The following is an 18862-nucleotide window of genomic DNA, read 5'->3' on the forward strand; positions in this document are numbered from 1 at the left end:
AACTTCTTTGCCCTTAAACTTTGAGTTCTATAAAAACACGGTTTCCTCAATATAACATTACGCTACGCTCATTCCAAGCTTGGTATAAGGCGTTTTTGAGCCAATTTTGATTACATCAAAGAAAGGTCACAGGGGTCTATGATGTATCATATTGAAACTTTTCAGCTGTGATTTGGCTTCCCAAACAAATTTTCGAAAAAATTTCTTGGAGTCAACCGAAGAACAATTTTTCTGCACCCCAGAAAGCGTCCCCCCTCAAAATAAAAATAAATGATTATTATGTTTGCATAAAATGATCTGTAGATCTGATGATACAGATTTTTTTTTGTGAAGATTTAAAATACCCTTTTTTCTAAATTAACCAATTTTCAATTATTTCCTTTGATAACTGTGGTCAGAGTATTTTATGCCAGATTCACTGCAATCGGCTACTATTAAAAATAAGGCTCGGTTTCATATATTTATTTCCTGTACAAAGACTCCTTCAACAAAAAGCAACAAACAAAACAAAATATATCTATTTTGACCGTGGCTTTAATCCAGTAGTTCAAAACCACTAACGATTAAGTTATCTGAATTGATCAGAAGCCATTTTAAATTATTAGTAAAGTGAAATCATAAAAATTAAACGCTGCAATTAGCCATCACCCCTCCCCCACAATAAATGGCATCAACTTAGTGAACTATGTCCTAATTAAAACTCACCCAATCAGAAATCTGCAAAATTCACCAAAACTAACTTTAACACAGAGGTGAAAAAAAGTGCAAGAAACTGACAGAGGCAAAGCGGAGCTTTGCATTACTTGCGTTTAAAATTATTTTCCATAACTTCAGCGTATAAAAAATTACTCTTAATAATATTTCTCACCAATATTAAATAGTAAACCAATATAAACAAACTCAAAACAATTCATCATTCAATAATTTTTAAAGTAAAATGTCCTTTTACAACATCAATTTTTGTCACCTTCACTTGTACATTTTGTCCAATTTGAAGCGATTGAATCAATCCAGGTCCATTTAGCGACATGGGGGCCAATCCTACAACTTTCGAACTCTTTAAATCGCAACAGTTCCTCAATTCAACAAACGCGCCAAAATCTGTGACATTAACAACCTTTCCAGCATATTCTGAATTTAATTTAACCTCTTCGTTAGTTGAACCTGAAAACTTTTTCAGCGCTTCTTTTCGGTCAATGAAAACTCTCGCTCGTTTCAGATTACTCATTTCGTTCAGCCTGTCTTGCTCTGAAAACGACAAACATTTCACAACAAACTCGAAATCGTTCAAAATATCCTTGTCCATCAATTTGTACTTTTGTCGCATACTTTCAATTTCATTCAGCTTTCGTGAAATTGTTCTGCTCACAACGCCGTTTAAAATATCATCTGATGAAATTTTGTTCATGCTCAAGCAATGAAGGACTTGTTCTGCTATAGAATACATACTGGGATGTATATTCGTCACGTCAAATGGATTTTCTTCGAAATATTTCTCGCCAGTTTTACTCTGTTTTGTTGTTTTCGCAGTCCCAGTTTTCCGTTTCTTCGCACTTGGATCGTCATCATTTACTGTTCTGCTGTCCGATTGCCATTTTTGGCCAATCTTTCTAGAAAAACAAAACAGGAAGTGAATTCTTGCGAAACTGTTTGGCTTGGATATGTAATTTTTCTTTTTGTTAAAATTGCAAAAAACTCAATGGACGCTTTTCAAGACAAATAACATTATTTTTTTACTTTTTAAGCCTTTTAGAATAAATGAACAATTAAACATCATTACCGATCAAAATTTGTAATTGAATTAAATATGAAAGGTTTATGTAATACCTGATTTTAGATTCAATTACACTTTGGTTCTGGCAACTTGGGTATATTTTGACGAACCCTGCGCATTGCTCAAACGTCTTCTCTCCCAGTCCCTTAACTGCACTTCTCAATTGCTCTCTAAAAATCAAAGCATCCATTTCTTGTTTATCGAACATAGCGAAAAGACAGCTGGAAAGGAGTCAATGAACACAAGGAAATAAAAAACGACTTGTTTTTTTTTTAACTTTCGAATTTCCAACTAAAAATATATGACCATGAAGCTCTTTGAGTTTCAAGAAAAACCTATGCTCGAAAAATATTTGATGAACAAACTCCATTTAGAACAATAAATAAAGTTTTTGTTCCGCTAGGATATCAGGAAATTAAAATCCACTTTCGAAATTAGAATTAGATCACTTTTTTGTGACCTCTACACTTTTGCTGTTCGATAAATGAGCTCGCCTTCTTTAGAAAAAAGTGAACTGCACTTGAAAAAAACAATCATGAGTCAACCGCAAAAAAAATCATCACGATCTATATAAGCGTCTTCACTACGTTCATGGACTCTTCAAAAGCTTTCGAAATGAAGTTTTCTGTAGAAAAAAAATAAACTAAACTTGAAAAGAAATCATAAGTCAAGCCGCAAAAAATCAAAAAAAAACATCACGAACTATATAAGCGTCTTCACTACGTTCAGGCAGGGACACTTCAAAAGGTTTCGAAATAAAGTTTCTTGCAATTTCGAAAAACTTCACAAAGAGATTGAGTGAAAATTTTTCCAAAAAACGCTGATCATTCGTTTCGCTAACTGAAAACCATTCGATTAAGAATAGCCGGTTGCTTGCAAGTAGCACATAATGTTCCGGCCACATTCATAAAAACTACTAATAAAAATTCTTCAAATTAATACGTTTATCAAATGAGGGTCGTCTTTTGTGCGTGGTTTGATGAGATACACTTGCGTGAAAAATTAGAAAACTAGGAATAATTGACAACTGTTCTTTGCAAACAAACAAAAAACGAAAAACTACATTTTTTTGCACTATATTTTTTATTATTTTTTGAGAACGTTTGTTTTTGTCAGGGATGTGCCAGATAAAGCTTTCAAATGTAGTTTTCGTTGGCAAAAATTAAGTTCTTTAAGCCTAAGTAACCAATTTAACAAGTTATCATCACTTCATTCGTTCGCTTCATTCGGTCAAAATTAAAAGAAAAATCAAAAATCTCAAACCGGTTTTTCTCGACACTGGGAAAATGTTTAATGTCGTTCGAACCACGACTAAAAGAACTTCCATGTCATATATCTTTCAACCCAGTTTGATGATTCTAAGTCGTACCTGATTTTGCATGGAAAAAAGAGAAACACCCGAATACAAAGTTGCTCCCCATTTTCCAAATGGTCGGAACAATAACTAAATTAAACATACATACTTGACACTGCGACAACAGTTTCTCATTCTTTTTTCTTTCGAAATCGGAATCACAACTTACATGCCTCAAGCATGATACAACGCGTGACGCGAACAGAACTTTTTTATATAGTAGAAAAAATTGCATGAAAAAATCCACCCTACTCCATAGTCCCTTCCAGTCACTTCGTGACCTGATGGGAATAAAAGGCAAGAGAAAAATTTTTCCAAATAGCAGCAACAAAAAATATTAGATCCTATACTACACAACCAAAATTATGGGAAATTATCTATTACGGCTCAAAATAAAACTTAGAGGCAGTAAATGTAAACTTGGCTTTAAAAAAACTTATATCGGAGCAAAAACTCCATAAAAAACAGAAAAACAGAAGAACAACTACTCGAAAACATAGTCTAACACTGACAGCTTTTTATAAACAGGTCGCTGTTCTTTGAATCACCTGAAATCTATGTTCAAATTGATAATGTGAATGAAACCCACAAAACTTCAATTAAAAACTATCAGTCCAAAAACCTCAAATTATATTGAAAAACTTGATGCTACTAGAAATAAGTTAAATGTATCAGAAGACTGAAAAGCTAGGAAATTTGAAATTTATATTTTAACGTAATGAGTGAAATTTAAACTTTTAACTTAAAAGTCTGAAATCGTTTAAAAATTTCGATGCTGGTCGCGAGTGTGAAAAAGTTTTTGAACTACTGCAATTATATAAGTGTCATTTCCAAAAAAAGAATTGTCGTTTAAGATTACGGATTGAAAGAACTGAGTAATACTAATACAAATCTTTATTGAATACCTCGATACGAATCTGCAATCTGGCATATTCTCTCTGCACTTGACAATTTTTTCAGCCAGACCAGGTCCCAACCCAGCGACATGTTGAAGCACATGTGCACCTGCTGTATTCAGATCCACGCCAGAGAAAGACACAAACTCCTGTACAAAAACAGTACTGAATAATTTAGCAAAACTTCAAAAATACAGTTAGTTCAAAGTTCTAGGTTGAAACTTTTTGAAGTTCATAGCGTTTAAAACCAAGTTTCCTCTAACTTCATTCTCATGGCAATTTTCGAGGGAATTTTGGATTTCAATGTTAGGTTCACAGCGGCGACAATACAAGAAAAGCCGCTAAGTCAAAAAAAGAAATCAAAAACTTCGAAACAAACCAGATCTATCAAAATGAAAAGAACTAATTTTTAAAACATGCCAAGCCAAATGAGCAGAAAACGTTTGAGACAAAAAAATTCTTAAAACCTACAAAAAAGTTTAGTCCCCTCCCCTCGAAGCACAACCATACACACACACACAAAACACTTGGAAATTTGAAAAAATTTAATGAAAATTTTAAAAATTTGTCGAAAATAATGGATCGACCAAAACCTTCATATCGTCGCCTTGATTTTGTTCGAAACAAAAACCCTCTCAAAAAATGCCAAATAAAGTAATTGAAATTAGCATCGAAACAAAATTAACAAAGCGGTAATAAAGCCGACAATTCTTGAGCATACTTAATTTGAGCTGGAGAAAAAATAACGAAAAAAAAAACAACAAAAAAACGAAATAAAACCATATACTGAAATTGGAGTTGGCAAAGTAACAAGCAGCATAAAAAAAATGGGCATCTAAAAAGCAGACATGCTCAGAAAACTTGTCTGTTAGTTAACGAAAGTACAGTTTTGAAGATGACGAAAATTTTAGTCATCCTGTGAACAATGTTGTTAACAGGAAAAACAGCCTAGAACCCGGTTGCAACACCCTTGCTTATCGCGAAGGTAATAATACGGAGTATTAGTTCTTGTTACAGAAAACAGATGCAAAATTCGCGATAAATGCTTTAAAAAAAATCGCTTGATTTCTGAAAAAAATCAGCCGTTCAGAAAAGCAGACGAACCTGAAGAGTGTCTTTCATTGAAATCACTGTCTTTGCATTCGGCAAGTCGTGTTGATATTGTCCGACTGATAAGTTTTGCGGAGGTACCCGAGACAACTCGCTGATTGGATCTCTGAGTCGTCTGGCCAATGAGATTGCACTTCGAAGTCCTGCTTCCATATTAGGAAACTCTTTCTCGGCCTCCGAGCTCACACTCCAAATTGAAACTCCTGCCTCGCCAATTGTAGTAAGTTTAGGTTCGGTTGGCCCTCGAATATCTGCAAACATTAGAACAAAAACCGCCGATTTGCCGATAGTTCATAACATGATGAAAGAGAAAAGAAATGAAGAAAACTATCCAAGATCAAAAAAAATTACATAACTGGAATCTTACCAAAAATTTAATACAAGTCTTGGAAAAAGCAACAACCTCGCCGATAGATCATCTTTACAGTCAAACCTGTGAAATCAAATAGTCAGAGTAAACGTTTCCTTTATTACGCTGAATTGTACTTTGGCAGTTTTGAGAGCTATATGACACATAAATCAAAAATTTACATACGTCAAAAATTCAAAAACTTGACTTTCCGAAATCAATAACTTCTTCTGCAATAAGAAGGTCGTGGCCGATTAAGCAGAAAATTCCCAAAACCGGGGTTCCCAAAATTCCCAAAACCAGGGCAGTTTTCGAGAAAGACAAAAAGTTTCCGAAATACTGTCAATAAATCAAAAATTTAACTTTTATTACAAATCACACTTTTTTAGAAAATATTTGAAAGTAGCCACTGGAAAGAAGAGAAACACACAATCTGCTGTTTCGATTGAAGTCAAAAACTTGGGATTTGAAATGGCAGTTTTCGAGAAGAGTCGAATAGTTTCAAAAGACAGCAAACCAATTATTGACTTTTCCGATGGCCATAACTTTTGCGAAACAAAAAAAATTGGGTGTAACAGGATTATGCAGGGGAGCATTTCACAATCTGTTAATTTGATTAATCCAAAATCTCAGAGTTGGGCGGGTAGGTTTCGAGATAAGTCAAAAAGAATAAAAAAACGGTCAAAAAATCAAACATTTGACTATTCCGAGGGCCATGACTTTTTGTGGAGAAAAATTTGAGCGTAGCCGTTTATGCAACGGAAGTTCCAATAACCTGTTTTGTCAATTGAACCCAAAATCCAAGATTTAGGAGGAGATTTTCTGAGAAAAGGAAAAAAATCCAAAAAAAATTGAAGGCTGTAGACAGTAGTGTAAAGTATAAAGAGATGAGAAGATTATGCACACAGGGGATTAGGCAGACTTTAGATTGACATGCCTGTTTTGAAATACGGTAGAGTAGTTTTCTACTGAGCTAAAATTTTTCCGAAAAATTTTCGAAAATTCTCAAAGAAGAAAAAATGAAAAAACCCTATCCCATACATTTTCATAATACCTGATTTTGTCGAAAATGAATTTTGTGGCCGTTTACATAACACAATATAGGTTGAAAAAGCCAGTTAAACATCAGGCGAAACCATTTGGTCAAAAAAAACTTTAGAAAAAAAAACAAAATTGCTCATAATCAGACTTGGTAACATGACAAATTAAAGAACTTTCAATTACTGTAAAAAAATTTAGTATAAAAAAAAATCAATGCTTCACAAAGTAGGCCGATAAAAACTAGCACCAGATAAATGGTTTCTTTATCCCAATTTTCTGTCACTTTTTTCTCGAAAGATCAATTGCATTAGATGAAAAATGCTAGAATTAATAGTAATAAGAGTTAAAACAACGTTCTGTCTCTTTTCCAAGTGTACAATTTAGTCTGAAAATTTAGACCAGTTTTTCTCAAAACTAAAGCAGCTTTTTCAATTGTTTTTTTTTCGAATCCGAACCACGGCTGAAATATCTTCATCATGATTCCAAAATTGACCACCTGAGAACTTTTTTGAGTTGGTCACAATCGACCCGAAATAAAAACACGTTCTACCATAGTTTCTCCCCACCACGCGAAGAGACTGGGAACAAAGAGTTTTTAGAAACATAAAAATCAGGCTCAAACTTCAGAAACTAGTTTAACAAAACTGATTTTGATAGGAATTGCAGTGCTGGTTCAAAAACCTTTTTCTCAAATTGAGTTAAGATGAGACAAAAAAAGAAAAAAAAAGTTGCTTAGAATTTCACCAGAATTATTATGCTGCAATTTTTTCGCCGAAATTCTCAACCAAAATTGTACCAAAAATTGGTCATTTTGGCTTTTTAAAATAATCAATAATTACGCTGAAACTACCGGGTTAAAAAAAGAGAAAGCTTTAAAGCAAAGATTTTGATTTTTATATAGTATATTGATTTTTAACTATCAAACAAAAAAATTCTCTTATATAGTTTTTTTTTGGAAAACTAAGCCGTTTAGAACTTTGTTGGACTGTGTGAGAAGCTTCTTTTATAATTTTCTCATCAATTAACTAGGTAGTTTCGTGGTAAAAAAAGGTAGTTTCGGCGTAATTCTTGGTTAATTGAAAAAACTAAAATGAACCCTTTTTGAGATAAAACTTTGGTTGAGAATTTTGGAGAAAAAACAGCAACTTTTGTTTTCTTCCTTTTTTGCCTTATCTTAACCCAATTTGAGAAAAACCCGTTTAAAATTTCAAATTTTGTTCGTTTAGTTCAGATAATTCAATTCAGCACGCTTACACATTATAGCTAACTGACAACTGGAAACGTTTCAATGAATTCAAGAATACTGAAAAACATTATATAATGCCGAAAAAAATATAAACTAAAAAGCCACTATTGAACTAAGAGTCATTCACGTTTTTTTAGCAATTGGCAATTTTTGTATTACATAGCTTAGTTTGCCTTCCATTAAACAAAGGAAAAATGAACAATCAAACAACCAAAGAATTTATACGAAAACAAAACCTGAAAACATAACGAAAGAAATTACCATATGACCTGAATAAGATCTTTCACTTCGCTATTTGACACGTAAAACAAAACAAAATCAAAACGTTAACTTCAGAAACGCTCTATTCAGATGGATTTCTTTTTCTTACCAAAAAAAACTTCAAACAGAAAGAAAACATGACTCACTTGTCAAAAGTATACATATCAAGCTTTCGACTTGGTTGCAACCAGTTCCATTACCAAGGGCGATGTAACCAACTTCATACTGATCCAACAGTTCTTTCAACTTCACATCTTGCCCATTGACACTAGTCGTCAAATTCAACTTTCCAGTGAATAATATTCTGTTATTATTGTCAATAATCCCAATTTTACACCCATTTTTGAAACCAGGGTCGATTCCCATTATAACTCCGGTTTTCACGGGCTCAGCAGCCAAAGTCTGTTTGAGATTTTTTTGAAGCGTTTCTAGTGAGTCTTTGATGGCTTTCGACTTCAAACAGCTGCGAACATGCCTGGTAATTTTGGATTTTACTCTAACAAAGCAATCACTAACACACGCAGTTAGAACTGAACTTTTATGATTATCTAACATAACTTTGTATGTGCACGCTAGATAGTTTTGAACAAATGAGTAAAATGAGTTCTCATAATTGACTGGAATATCAATTGAAACCTTCAAAATTTTGTGCGTCTCGCCTCGGTTGATAGCCATAACCTGATATGACATCATTCTACAAACTGGCTTTCGAAAATTGTGGTACGGCGCATAAGTTTCGACGTTATCTTCTTTCTTTTCCGATTTGGGGGTCTTTTTATCAGTTTTCGAAGTTTTTTTCAATTCGCTCTGCAACATTACCCGACTGTCGGTCATAACAGATGACTTGACATTATTTAAGTATTCGAAGCATTCGGCAATTAGTCGATTTACTACAGATGCTTTCACGAGGTTCACAATTTCGTTCGGCTTCTCTTGTTGAAAATCTGAAGTAAAACATTTTTTAGTCAACCTTGAATACAAAAATTGTCTGGTGACAAAAATTATTAAAGCATAGACAAGCATAACTAGACACGTTTCTTGTGCATCGAGATGATGCTTACCGAGATACCTTTTTAAAAATCTAAATAGGGCCATCAGTGACTTTAAACTTTCAGCCCGTTTAACACTATTGCTGATTTGGGCTTCAGCTGGGTCAATCAACCAACGCTCTTAGAAAAACTATTCCAGAATGAGGTGAAAAAAGGATAGTCGCAAAATTTGGTAGAGTTTGCGCTACAATCAGGAACTTGGTTAATTGGATCAAAGTTGTTAAAAACAATACCACTTTCCCGTAAAAGTAGCACGAAATTCTTTGACGTTATGTTCTGGACAATAATTTTTTTTCAAAATGGAACAAATTTTGGAGCAATTGAACGGTCTCGCCACCTCAACCACCCCCTTCTCGAAAAATCGGTTTTAGGTAGAATGAAGTTCACTTAGTTATTGGAACAAATTGTTTATCTTTCAGTCAATCAGCGCAAACGAAACTTTTGGAAGTAATTTGCGCAAAACGAAACTTCTGGAAATTGAATCTGATTTTTTTTGCCTAAACCGTGAAAAAGTGTTTCCTTTTTTTCAATCAGAAAAAGCCATTAAAAAATTTTTTTGCCTATTTTTCTGTCGAAAACAAAAACTTGCAAAGTTCGAATGAGAGATTTTGGATAGAGATAATATAGTTGACTTAGTCTACTTGGGGGGAGGAGGGGGGGGGGGGGAGAGATTGTTTACATGAGACCACATTTTCAAGCACAGTCATAATTAACAGCCGTAAGCGTAAAAAACGTTCATTTTGACTTTAAAACATTTTTGATTGTTTAGACAAGAATAGAGGGGGAAAAAATTATTGGGAAAAATGGTATTTCAGCAATTTTTCCTGGGGGACAATCATCTCACCAAAATTTGAAGCAATAATACGGCGTTTGCTCTCGATTATAATTTTCTTTAAATCTCTCTTACCTTTTAGCCTCCGGTTTACATCATCTTCATACTTCAAAACACCTCTAAGAACATCCTCAACGACATTGTCTACCAAATTCTGATGATCTGCTGTCCATTTTTTGTTAGTGCGAGCTTTAAATGATTCTTTTACTTGATCTAACTCATCTTTTACGACACAATTCGACAGCACAGATTCTTCCGATTTCAGCAACGATGTTCTGTTCTTTTTCAGAAAATTCAAACTAGCTTTTCTAGTTTGATTTAATTCTTCGTAAGTTTCAAGAACCTCGCGCATATCATTCGGGCTCAGATTCTGAACATGACTTTTTCGATATCTCTCAATGAAGGGTATAGTACTATTGTTATCAACCGATTCAAGAAGCAAATATTCAACTTCTGGTTTGGGGAAATTTGAAAAGGCAGCTAAGATACTGTTGACAATTAACGGGTCATGGCCCTCGTCTTGATCAGGTTCGATTTTCATCTTACAGGATCTGGAATATGACAACTATCAAGTTGCAGCGCTAAAAAATGGTAAAGACTTCGACTCTTCATTCAACAACACTGACCATCTTTTTAACCAGATAATTAGCCGAACTTAGTTCAAACATCCAGATGTTGAATTCAGATGACCTAAATGGAGATAGAAAATTATTCAACGTTGGATACAAAAAAGTGGATTTGTATTTTAAAATGCAAACCCTAGCTGAACAATTATGAGGAAATCTTATATTTGAATAAAGTTTTACAGTCGTTCGAAATAACCTGACGTTTGTGTTTGTGGTGGCTGATAGATATTTCCCAAAATTGAAGTCATTTTCTCCTAAATGTGAAACTGGACAATAATTCATCTGCCTGATAGCAAAAAAAAGTATCATTGTCCAAACAATTTAGCAATTGATTCATCATCACTTAACCTCTTAACAACTTATCCAAGAAACAAATTTCAAAAACAACAATTTAAGTTTATTCAGTTCTATCAATTTTTCAATTAGGTGCGACTTATTTAACCCAACCATAAACAAAGCCAACAGAGTTAGAAAAGTCGATGAACGCAGATGGCCTTAAAGCTCCTTGAATTTCTAGAACAATTTATGATTGACAGTTTTTAGATAAAATTAACCCAATTTGAGAAAACTGGATCAGTAGATAAAATTTAATTCCGCTTAGAAATCTGAAAACTAAATTCCATTTTCGAACTAGAACTTGATCACGTTTTTCGTTACCTTTACACTTTCGCTGTTCGATGGTGGAGTTTGCCTTCTTTTTAACAATGGAAATGAACTAAAATAACAAAGAAATCAAAAGTGAAACCTCGAAGAATTAAATTTGAGCCTGAAAAAATTTTAAGACTTCCGGAAAAAAAAAACGAAACGAAAAAAATCATCGCGAACTATATAAGAGTCTGAACTACGCTCATCAACGCTTAAACAAGAATTCTTGTTCATAAGAACTCTTGTCCAGCAAGAAACATCCAGGACTGTATTATCTATACCGTTTTTAAAAAGTTACTCGAAGATTTACGCAGAAATACCGCGCAGAAATTTTGAAACAACCTGAAACAGGACTATAGCCATAAGACAGTTGGTAAAAGTAAACGACTACAAGACCCGGAAGAAGTGACGGAATTTTTTCTGGAAAAACTTAATTTTTGAGTTTTCAAGCAGTGAGAGTTTCAAACGGCTTCAGCTTTCAAAATGTATCAAAAAGCTTTTATATCAAAACAAGATTCAATGATAGATAATCATCGATGATTCATTGTTACTGATTTGATTTTTCCGGTTAAAACGAAAAACAATTGACAATTTAAACAAATGTTCTTCTCAAACTGAAATAATTTAGACAAAAAATGGTGAAAGCAAGCAAACCTGGCTTAGAAATTTCGCAGATTCAATATGATGCAATTTATTTTGCGAAAGCAAAACCCAACGTTTTTTATTTTTTACCCAAAAACGATTATTTTGGCTTTTTTAGTCAATAATCAAAACTTACTCTAACACTGTTATTTCAATTGTTGGGAAAATTATCTAACGTTGCGCGTCGACTTTTGCAGATTATACCCTCGTCAAACTTTGCTAGGCTACGCAAGAAGCTCACTGTTGTGTTGTTTTGTCAGCAATCGAACTAATAGTCTTAGCGTAATTTCTGATAGACTAAAAAACCAAAAACGATTGTTTTTGAGGTAAAAGTTTGGGCTTTTTTCCGCAGAGTATATTGCATCATATTAATTCTGCTAAAAATCTAAGCAAGCTGTAACTTCGTGAATTTTTGTCTAAAATCAACCCAATTTGAGGAAAATTCGTTTTCTTATCATTTTTTTTTTTTCGTTTTTGTCTGGATAATATAAATCGTCTCTGTATTTCGTAGATTAGCGTTGATTTATGAATGACAATCGACAGTTCCTAGCTCAGCAATGAACCATCAAATAACTCATCGATGAATTATCTATGAATCATCAATACATTTTTGCGCGACTAATCGTCGATAAACCGTTCAGAGACGAATGAAATGTTCAGAGACTAATCATCGATGTTTCATCAACGAACTTTCGAATTTTCGTAGGGCTCGATAAAAGCAACTACAGATCCAGCTAAAGCTGAAGGTACGTGTTTAATATTGAATGAGTTTGCTGTACTGATAAGGCACGAAAAGAGTGATTTCAAAAATTGGACTTTGCCTAAAACATTGGTTGTTTCTCTGCTTAAATAAGTAAGAAGGGTAAGAAATTTTGAGATAATCAATTTTCCCAAGATAACATTTCTCACAAAAAATTAACGAATCGCTGCTTCTGCAGGAACAACTATCGCAACCTGCTCTTTCAATGGAACTTTTCATCTCAGATTTGATTATGTGACAAAGCCTCATGCTGACTGTGCCCATAAAGCCTCAGCCGAAAGTATTCCTGCCGAAAAAAGTTTTTATGCGAAAGAAAAACGAAGGAAATATTACTAAGTCAGGGTTAGCTAAAATAAGAATTGCAGGAGTAAATCAACTATATTTGCAACTACGCAGAAAACAGCTTACCACATAAGAAAAATCCGTCATGTGTGATTTATGTTAACTGGTAAAAGTCTACATTTCGATTAAAAGAAATTTGAACAATATTTTTGATTAAAAAAATTAACTACCAAAACTTTTTTTCCATTTGGCAGGAATCAAATAGCTTACACAGAGGAGAAGCTGAGCTTCGCACCACTTGCGATGCAACTATAAGTGAATGTGATTAAAATCAAGTTAAAAGAAAAATCAATAATTGAAAAAAAAAAAACATTGACAAATCGTTTTTCATAAAAATTTAAAGAAATTGCAAGAAAAGCCAAAGAGTTCCAGAACAAAATTACCTGAACCACTAAAAGCTTTACAAGGAGCTTGGGAATTTTTGTCGGCTTAGCTCCTTTCTGTGGAAAAATACGGGCCAGTCCGGTTTCGAACAACAAGCTTTTGCCTTCTCAAGCAGACTTGTTACTTCTATGCCAGATGCACCGGATGATTGATTGAATTTGAATTATTCCCAACATTTGCGATACAACAAAACATCGATACAACAAAATGAATTGAAAAAAGTCGAACCTTTTTTTGAAAATTACTTGGAAGTCAAAATTTACTTGAAATTCAAAAAAATTAAAGAAATTGCAAGAAAAGCCAAAGAGTTCCAGAACAAAATTACTTGAACCACTAAAAACTTAACAAGGAGCTTGGGAATGCTAGACAGAAGCCGAAATTTCAAAAAGTCCTTTCTGTGGGAGCTAAGCCGGCAAAAATAAGCAGACAGACAAAGTTATAAATAAGCAGAAAACTTTCCAATTGCAAAAAATAAGACACGACTAGAATCGACCTCTTCGGATTTGCCTTCAAGCATGAGTGTTTCAACATCTTAGAAGCAAATTGAAGCTTCAAAAAATCCAGCTACGAGAATTAAGACGGCAAAAACGATCAGACGGACGATAGCCCAAAAACGATCAGACGGACGATAGCCCGAAAAAGCTCAAAAACTCAATTTTGCAAAAAAAAAATAAGGGCCCGGCCGGTTTCGAACCACAAGCCTTTGCCTTCTGAAGCAGATTTGTTACCTCTATGCCAGATGCACCGGATGACTGATTGAATTTGAATTATTCCCAACACTTATTTTCGATTATCGCAAGGTTAAAATGATTTTAAACTTTTTGATAAAAATCAGCTCAGTGTGAGCAAAAAACATCAAAGTAGCTCGAAAAAATAAAATAATGAAAGTCCAAAAAAAGGCTTGAAAAATAAAACTTATGATTATCGCCCGAATCGAACCTGGAGATTCCGAGTCTCACATCTGCGCTATGGTCGTTTGACATTAGGCTAACACTAGCAACCAAAAAAAAAACAGATGCTATAGTATTTCCAATGCTATGCAACAAAATTGCCACCAAATGAGCAAAAAATGGATCAACAAAAAATATTTCATTTTGCTGGAAAATCTATAAAATGAAATGCCCTTTTAAAACAAAGGTAATAAAAAAAATTTCGCGTCGAGTTTTTGCAATGGTCGGGCAGAATTTAGCTTCCTTTTAGCAAACAAATTTGAATTGTGCTTAAGGAATCAACAGTCAAACCACAAAAGAAATGAGCGTGAACAACGTTTACTTTTTCCTGGAAAACAAAGAAAAAAATCACAGCAATAGAGTAATGATTGTCTTCACTTCATTCATTGACACTTCGACCCACTTTAAAGCATGATGCAATGAGAGAGCTGTAGTATGACCTTTCTGTCAGAATTTTCACCTTTTGACAGGGAGTAAATAACCCTATTTTTTTTATAGAACCCAAGTCGCGTGGCTCTGTTTTAAATTTTATGCGACATCTGTATTTAAATCTCTAATAAATACGAAGCAAATGAGTAGAGGCTACGTCCTTACGAGTAGTTGAACCGTTACTGTCCTTCTTGACAACAGTGTGACCTTGGGTTCTGTTAATCAAGCATTTATTGATTAACTTCCTGATCAGCAAGAAATCACATCAGCCTCAAGCAATGGGCACAGACAACGTTGGGTCTCCAAATACCGAAACTAAGTTGAGAGGCGGAGAAATTCTTCTCTGATAGAATCGGAAGCACGACATCATTATATTCCAACGTAACTTAACCCAACTTATCATATGCTGAATAACACAAGAATTGATTCATGTCAATATTACATGTTTTGCTTCTCTATTTGAGTTCACATTATATAGACAGACGTGAAGCTGCGCTTCGTAAACACTTGTGAGAACACGACCAAAAATCAGCTCTATCAAGTAAAATAAGAAAAAAAAGGCTCGAATTAGAAAAATTTCGGCTACGTTTAGGATTCGAATATGCGACCTACTGCAATCAAGAGATTTTGAATCTCACGCACTATCCACTCAGTCAGTCAAGCTTAACAATCGACAAACACAAATCACGAATAAATAACCAAACCATTAGGCAAAAGTGGCACCAAATACAAATAGACTCAACTTTGCAAGGAACAATTTGGATTATTAACAAACTGAAGACATCCACACTAACTTTGCATGCAACAAATCGCAAAGCATAAAGCCATATTATGTATAAATAAAGCAATTCAAAAAATTGCGATATATATTGATTTGAATATTTAGAAATTTCTGAAATCGAGTTTTCATTATTGTTGTTGTTTGAAACAACTTGCTTTTTTCGTTTCATTTGATGAATTAAAAATGCATCAACTGTGTTAATTTATTACTATTCGGATGTCAAAGCACATGCTATGAAGAAGCTGTAAAGATGCCCCAAAAGTGGCACCAATATTTGTGACTTAGGCTAGAAAAAAAAGAAGCTTCGTACTAATACACTAGCTTAGCAAGTGTAATTATCAGTAAAAGTTAATTCAATTGAAACTGGATAATAATCTCTCAATGGGGTTTCAAATTCAATTTAATTGCCATTTATTCTCCACTGAGACATTTCAACAGTGAAACAGATCACCATGGTAGCCCTCAATTATAGTTTAGATTATTGTCACTGATATTGCCACACATAAGAATTCGAAGAGTCTATATAAGTCGAACAAAACTTGAATAAAACTTAATGTTATTTCAAAAAATTTCACAGAACTTTTTATAAAGCGTAAATCAATCCTTTTCAATCGAGAAACAGCTGAATAACGAAATTATACAGACAGCAGTTTCTAAGTCTTTTTACGAAATCACAATCATGACATATATGCCTCCTGCATGGTACGACGCTTGCTATCTAACAAGCTTATTTTGTAAAAATCAAATCTGCCCAAAAAAGTAGCCCTACGTCATAGTTCGTTCCAGTCACTTCGTGAACTTGTCGGGACAAAAGCAATTAAAAAACATTTAGAAACAGCAGCAAAAAATGATTAGATCCTAAATTACATATTCTTATATTGGAGCAAAAACTTCATAAAAACAAAAAAACTGGATTAAAAATGTCCAAATTATTGTCCAATAGTGAAAACTTTTTATCAACAGGTTGTTGTTCTTTATATTAATTGAAAATATGTACAAACTGATTATGTAAACAAAGCCAAAAAAAATTCAATTAAAAACTATCAGTTCAAAAACCTCAAATTTTACTGGAAAATTCTATCAATAAGCTCAAATCCATAAAACTGAAAAATATAGAAATTTTAAAATGTTACTAGAAACAAGATTAAATCCATTAGAAGACTAGAAAAGCTATAAATTCAAAAATGTTAACTAGAAAAAGCTTAAATCTATAAGAATAATCAAAACGCCAAGAATTCTAAATGTTTACAAGAAAAAGCTTAAATCCATAAGAAGACTAGAAAAGCTAGGAATGCAAAAATGTTTACAAGAAAAAGCTTAATACATTAGAAGAATGAAAGTCAGGAATTCAAAAATGTTTATTAGAAAAAGCTTAAATCCATTAGAAGACTACAAAAGCTAGGAATTCAAAAATGTTTACTAGAAAAAGCTTAATCCATTAGAAGAATGAAAAAGTCAGGAACTCAAAAATGTTTACTGTAAAAAGCTTAAATCCATTGAAGACTGAAAATTTGAAGCAATTTACGATTTTAGCGCAATCTGAACGCAAAACTTTCAAAGAAGTTTTCATTTTTTTGCAAAAAAAAATTGAATGAAACTCAAATAGAAATCAAACCGCAAAAAATCAATCATGAGCATGAACAACCCCTAAAAAACTAAAAACGGCCGACAAGGAGAGTTAGAAAAGTGTACACAGAGGCGAAGCTTCGCAAACCCTAGCGAGATCACACACACAAAAAAAACTGCTTTTAAATTCTACAAATTGCATCAGGAAAAAGTAGAAATACGCCTCGAATTAATTAAAATTCGGCTGTCTTCTAACTATGACAGGTTCTCTGACGCATCGGTTTCAATATACACTCTCCCCATCCGCCGCAGGAGCTATAAGAGGTCGCCAGGGTGAATGAGGAAGTGATCTTTATCAGGTCCTCCAAGGCTTCTTCTTCTTAGTTCCTCGCCTTGTTGGCAATCATTCATGGTTGACAGTGTGCTCTTTTCGCAGCCTGGACACTCCACTGAACCAACTGCCCCTATCCTAGCAAGGTTGGCCTTGCATAGTGATGGTTGACCTGTCCTGAACTTGTTGGTGGTGACCTCTTCTCGCCTGTTTTTTCCGTGTTTGATTTTTGTCATCTGCCTTAGTTTATCGTATTCGCCATAAAAATTTATGTCTCTAGCTATTCTTTCCAGTCTAATAGCGGCCGATGCATGCTACTTATCTAGGGCTACTGATACGTCCTCTTACTGAAGTTTTGCTGATTCGTTTGCCGCCTGATCTGCTCTCTCGTCGCCAGCCCCTCCACAGTTGGACGGTACCCAGATGAAGGTGGTCTGTTGGATATCACTTAGGGATTTTCAGACCTTGATGCCACATTCCGGATCTCGGTTTTCCGGTCCTATGGTGAGTTTATCCATTGCTGACTTCGAATCTGTCATTACGGTCACTCTGGTACCGTGTCTATGGTGCTCGTGTACACCAATGCCATCTGGATGGCTTTCATCTGTACCTGGTACGAGGAGCATAACCTGCCAGCAGGGATCCTAAGGATAGTGCTCGATATTTTAGTTGTTACCCATCCTCGGCTACGTCTCGTCTTCGATCTCACACACTAACGGCTCAGCCACGGACGCTTAATATATCACAAACACAAACACAGCCACAAATAAAGCAGCGAACAGATGCTAAGAAATATCCAAAGCTACAGATCGTTATTATAGCAAAAGTGCCGCCAAATAAGTGAACACTTTTATTTGAGAGTTAGGTTAGAGAAAAGAAGGTTCGTACTAATTCACTACGCTGCTCGCAAGTTTAAAAAAGGAAACCAAAAAAAACTTTCGAGTAGCGAAATCATATTGAATTTAAGGTTAAAAGGCATACGATAAATGATACATCGCCAACAGACAATTGGGAAAGAGTCAAGGAACGAGAGTAAACAGAAAATATTGACTTGATTATTGAAAAAACGACACTTTACTAATTTGAAAGAAGGCCTTCAAGCTCTTTGAACCTCTAGAACAACTTATGATTGCCACTTTTTTGATAAAATTAACCCAAGAAAACTGGAACAATAAGTAAAACTTTTAATTCGCTGGAAATCTGATAAGTAAATTCCAACTTTTCGTGAACTGTACACTTTTGCTGTTCGATGGTGGAGTTTTCCTTTCTTTTAACAAAGGAAATGAACTGAATTCAAATAGAAATCAAACAAGAACCCGCTAAAAATCAAATTTGAGCCTGAACAAACTTTATGACTAACATTATATTTAAAACTATAAGACTTTAAGGCTATAAAAGAGACTTAACTATGTTCAGAGTATTAAATAAAAGTTAGAATGACAGGATATTACATGAGATACGGTAGCTTGAAAGAGAGCAATTTTCATTTGGTCA

At 34.2% G+C, this 18862-nt stretch overlaps 1 protein-coding gene across 2 annotated transcripts; it reads right to left on the reverse strand.

Moving 5' to 3' along the window:
* Window positions 1–654: 654 nt before the first annotated feature.
* On the reverse strand, window positions 655–10459 carry LOC134840364 (S1 RNA-binding domain-containing protein 1-like). 2 transcript variants are annotated; one of them, XM_063856132.1, is made up of 7 exons: window positions 9988–10459; window positions 8178–8975; window positions 5129–5385; window positions 4034–4173; window positions 1828–1944; window positions 1450–1610; window positions 655–1248 (listed from the first exon to the last, which is right to left on the reverse strand). In XM_063856132.1, the coding sequence occupies exons 1-7, from the start codon at window positions 10451–10453 to the stop codon at window positions 914–916; spliced, it is 2274 nt and encodes a 757-aa protein (XP_063712202.1). In that variant the 5' UTR covers window positions 10454–10459; the 3' UTR covers window positions 655–913. The 2 variants fall into 2 exon arrangements, with proteins under 2 accessions (XP_063712202.1, XP_063712201.1); XM_063856131.1 differs by having other exon boundaries at window positions 655–1610.
* Window positions 10460–18862: the final 8403 nt, after the last annotated feature.

The sequence above is a fragment of the Symsagittifera roscoffensis genome, chromosome 2 (assembly GCF_963678635.1).
Source record: "Symsagittifera roscoffensis chromosome 2, txSymRosc1.1, whole genome shotgun sequence".
Taxonomy (NCBI): Eukaryota; Metazoa; Xenacoelomorpha; order Acoela; family Convolutidae; genus Symsagittifera; species Symsagittifera roscoffensis.

What these genes read in the sequence shown, in the direction of transcription:
- LOC134840364 (XM_063856131.1), bottom strand. Translation starts at nt 10,453, where the DNA reads ATGAAAATCGAACCTGATCAAGACGAGGGCCATGACCCGTTAATTGTC. An exon ending in CAATGAAAGACACTCTTCAG is followed by an intron (nt 4,174 to 5,128) that starts GTTCGTCTGCTT and finishes GTTTTTGTACAG; the next exon opens with GAGTTTGTGTCTTTCTCTGG. An exon ending in GTAATTGAATCTAAAATCAG is followed by an intron (nt 1,611 to 1,827) that starts GTATTACATAAA and finishes TTGTTTTTCTAG; the next exon opens with AAAGATTGGCCAAAAATGGC.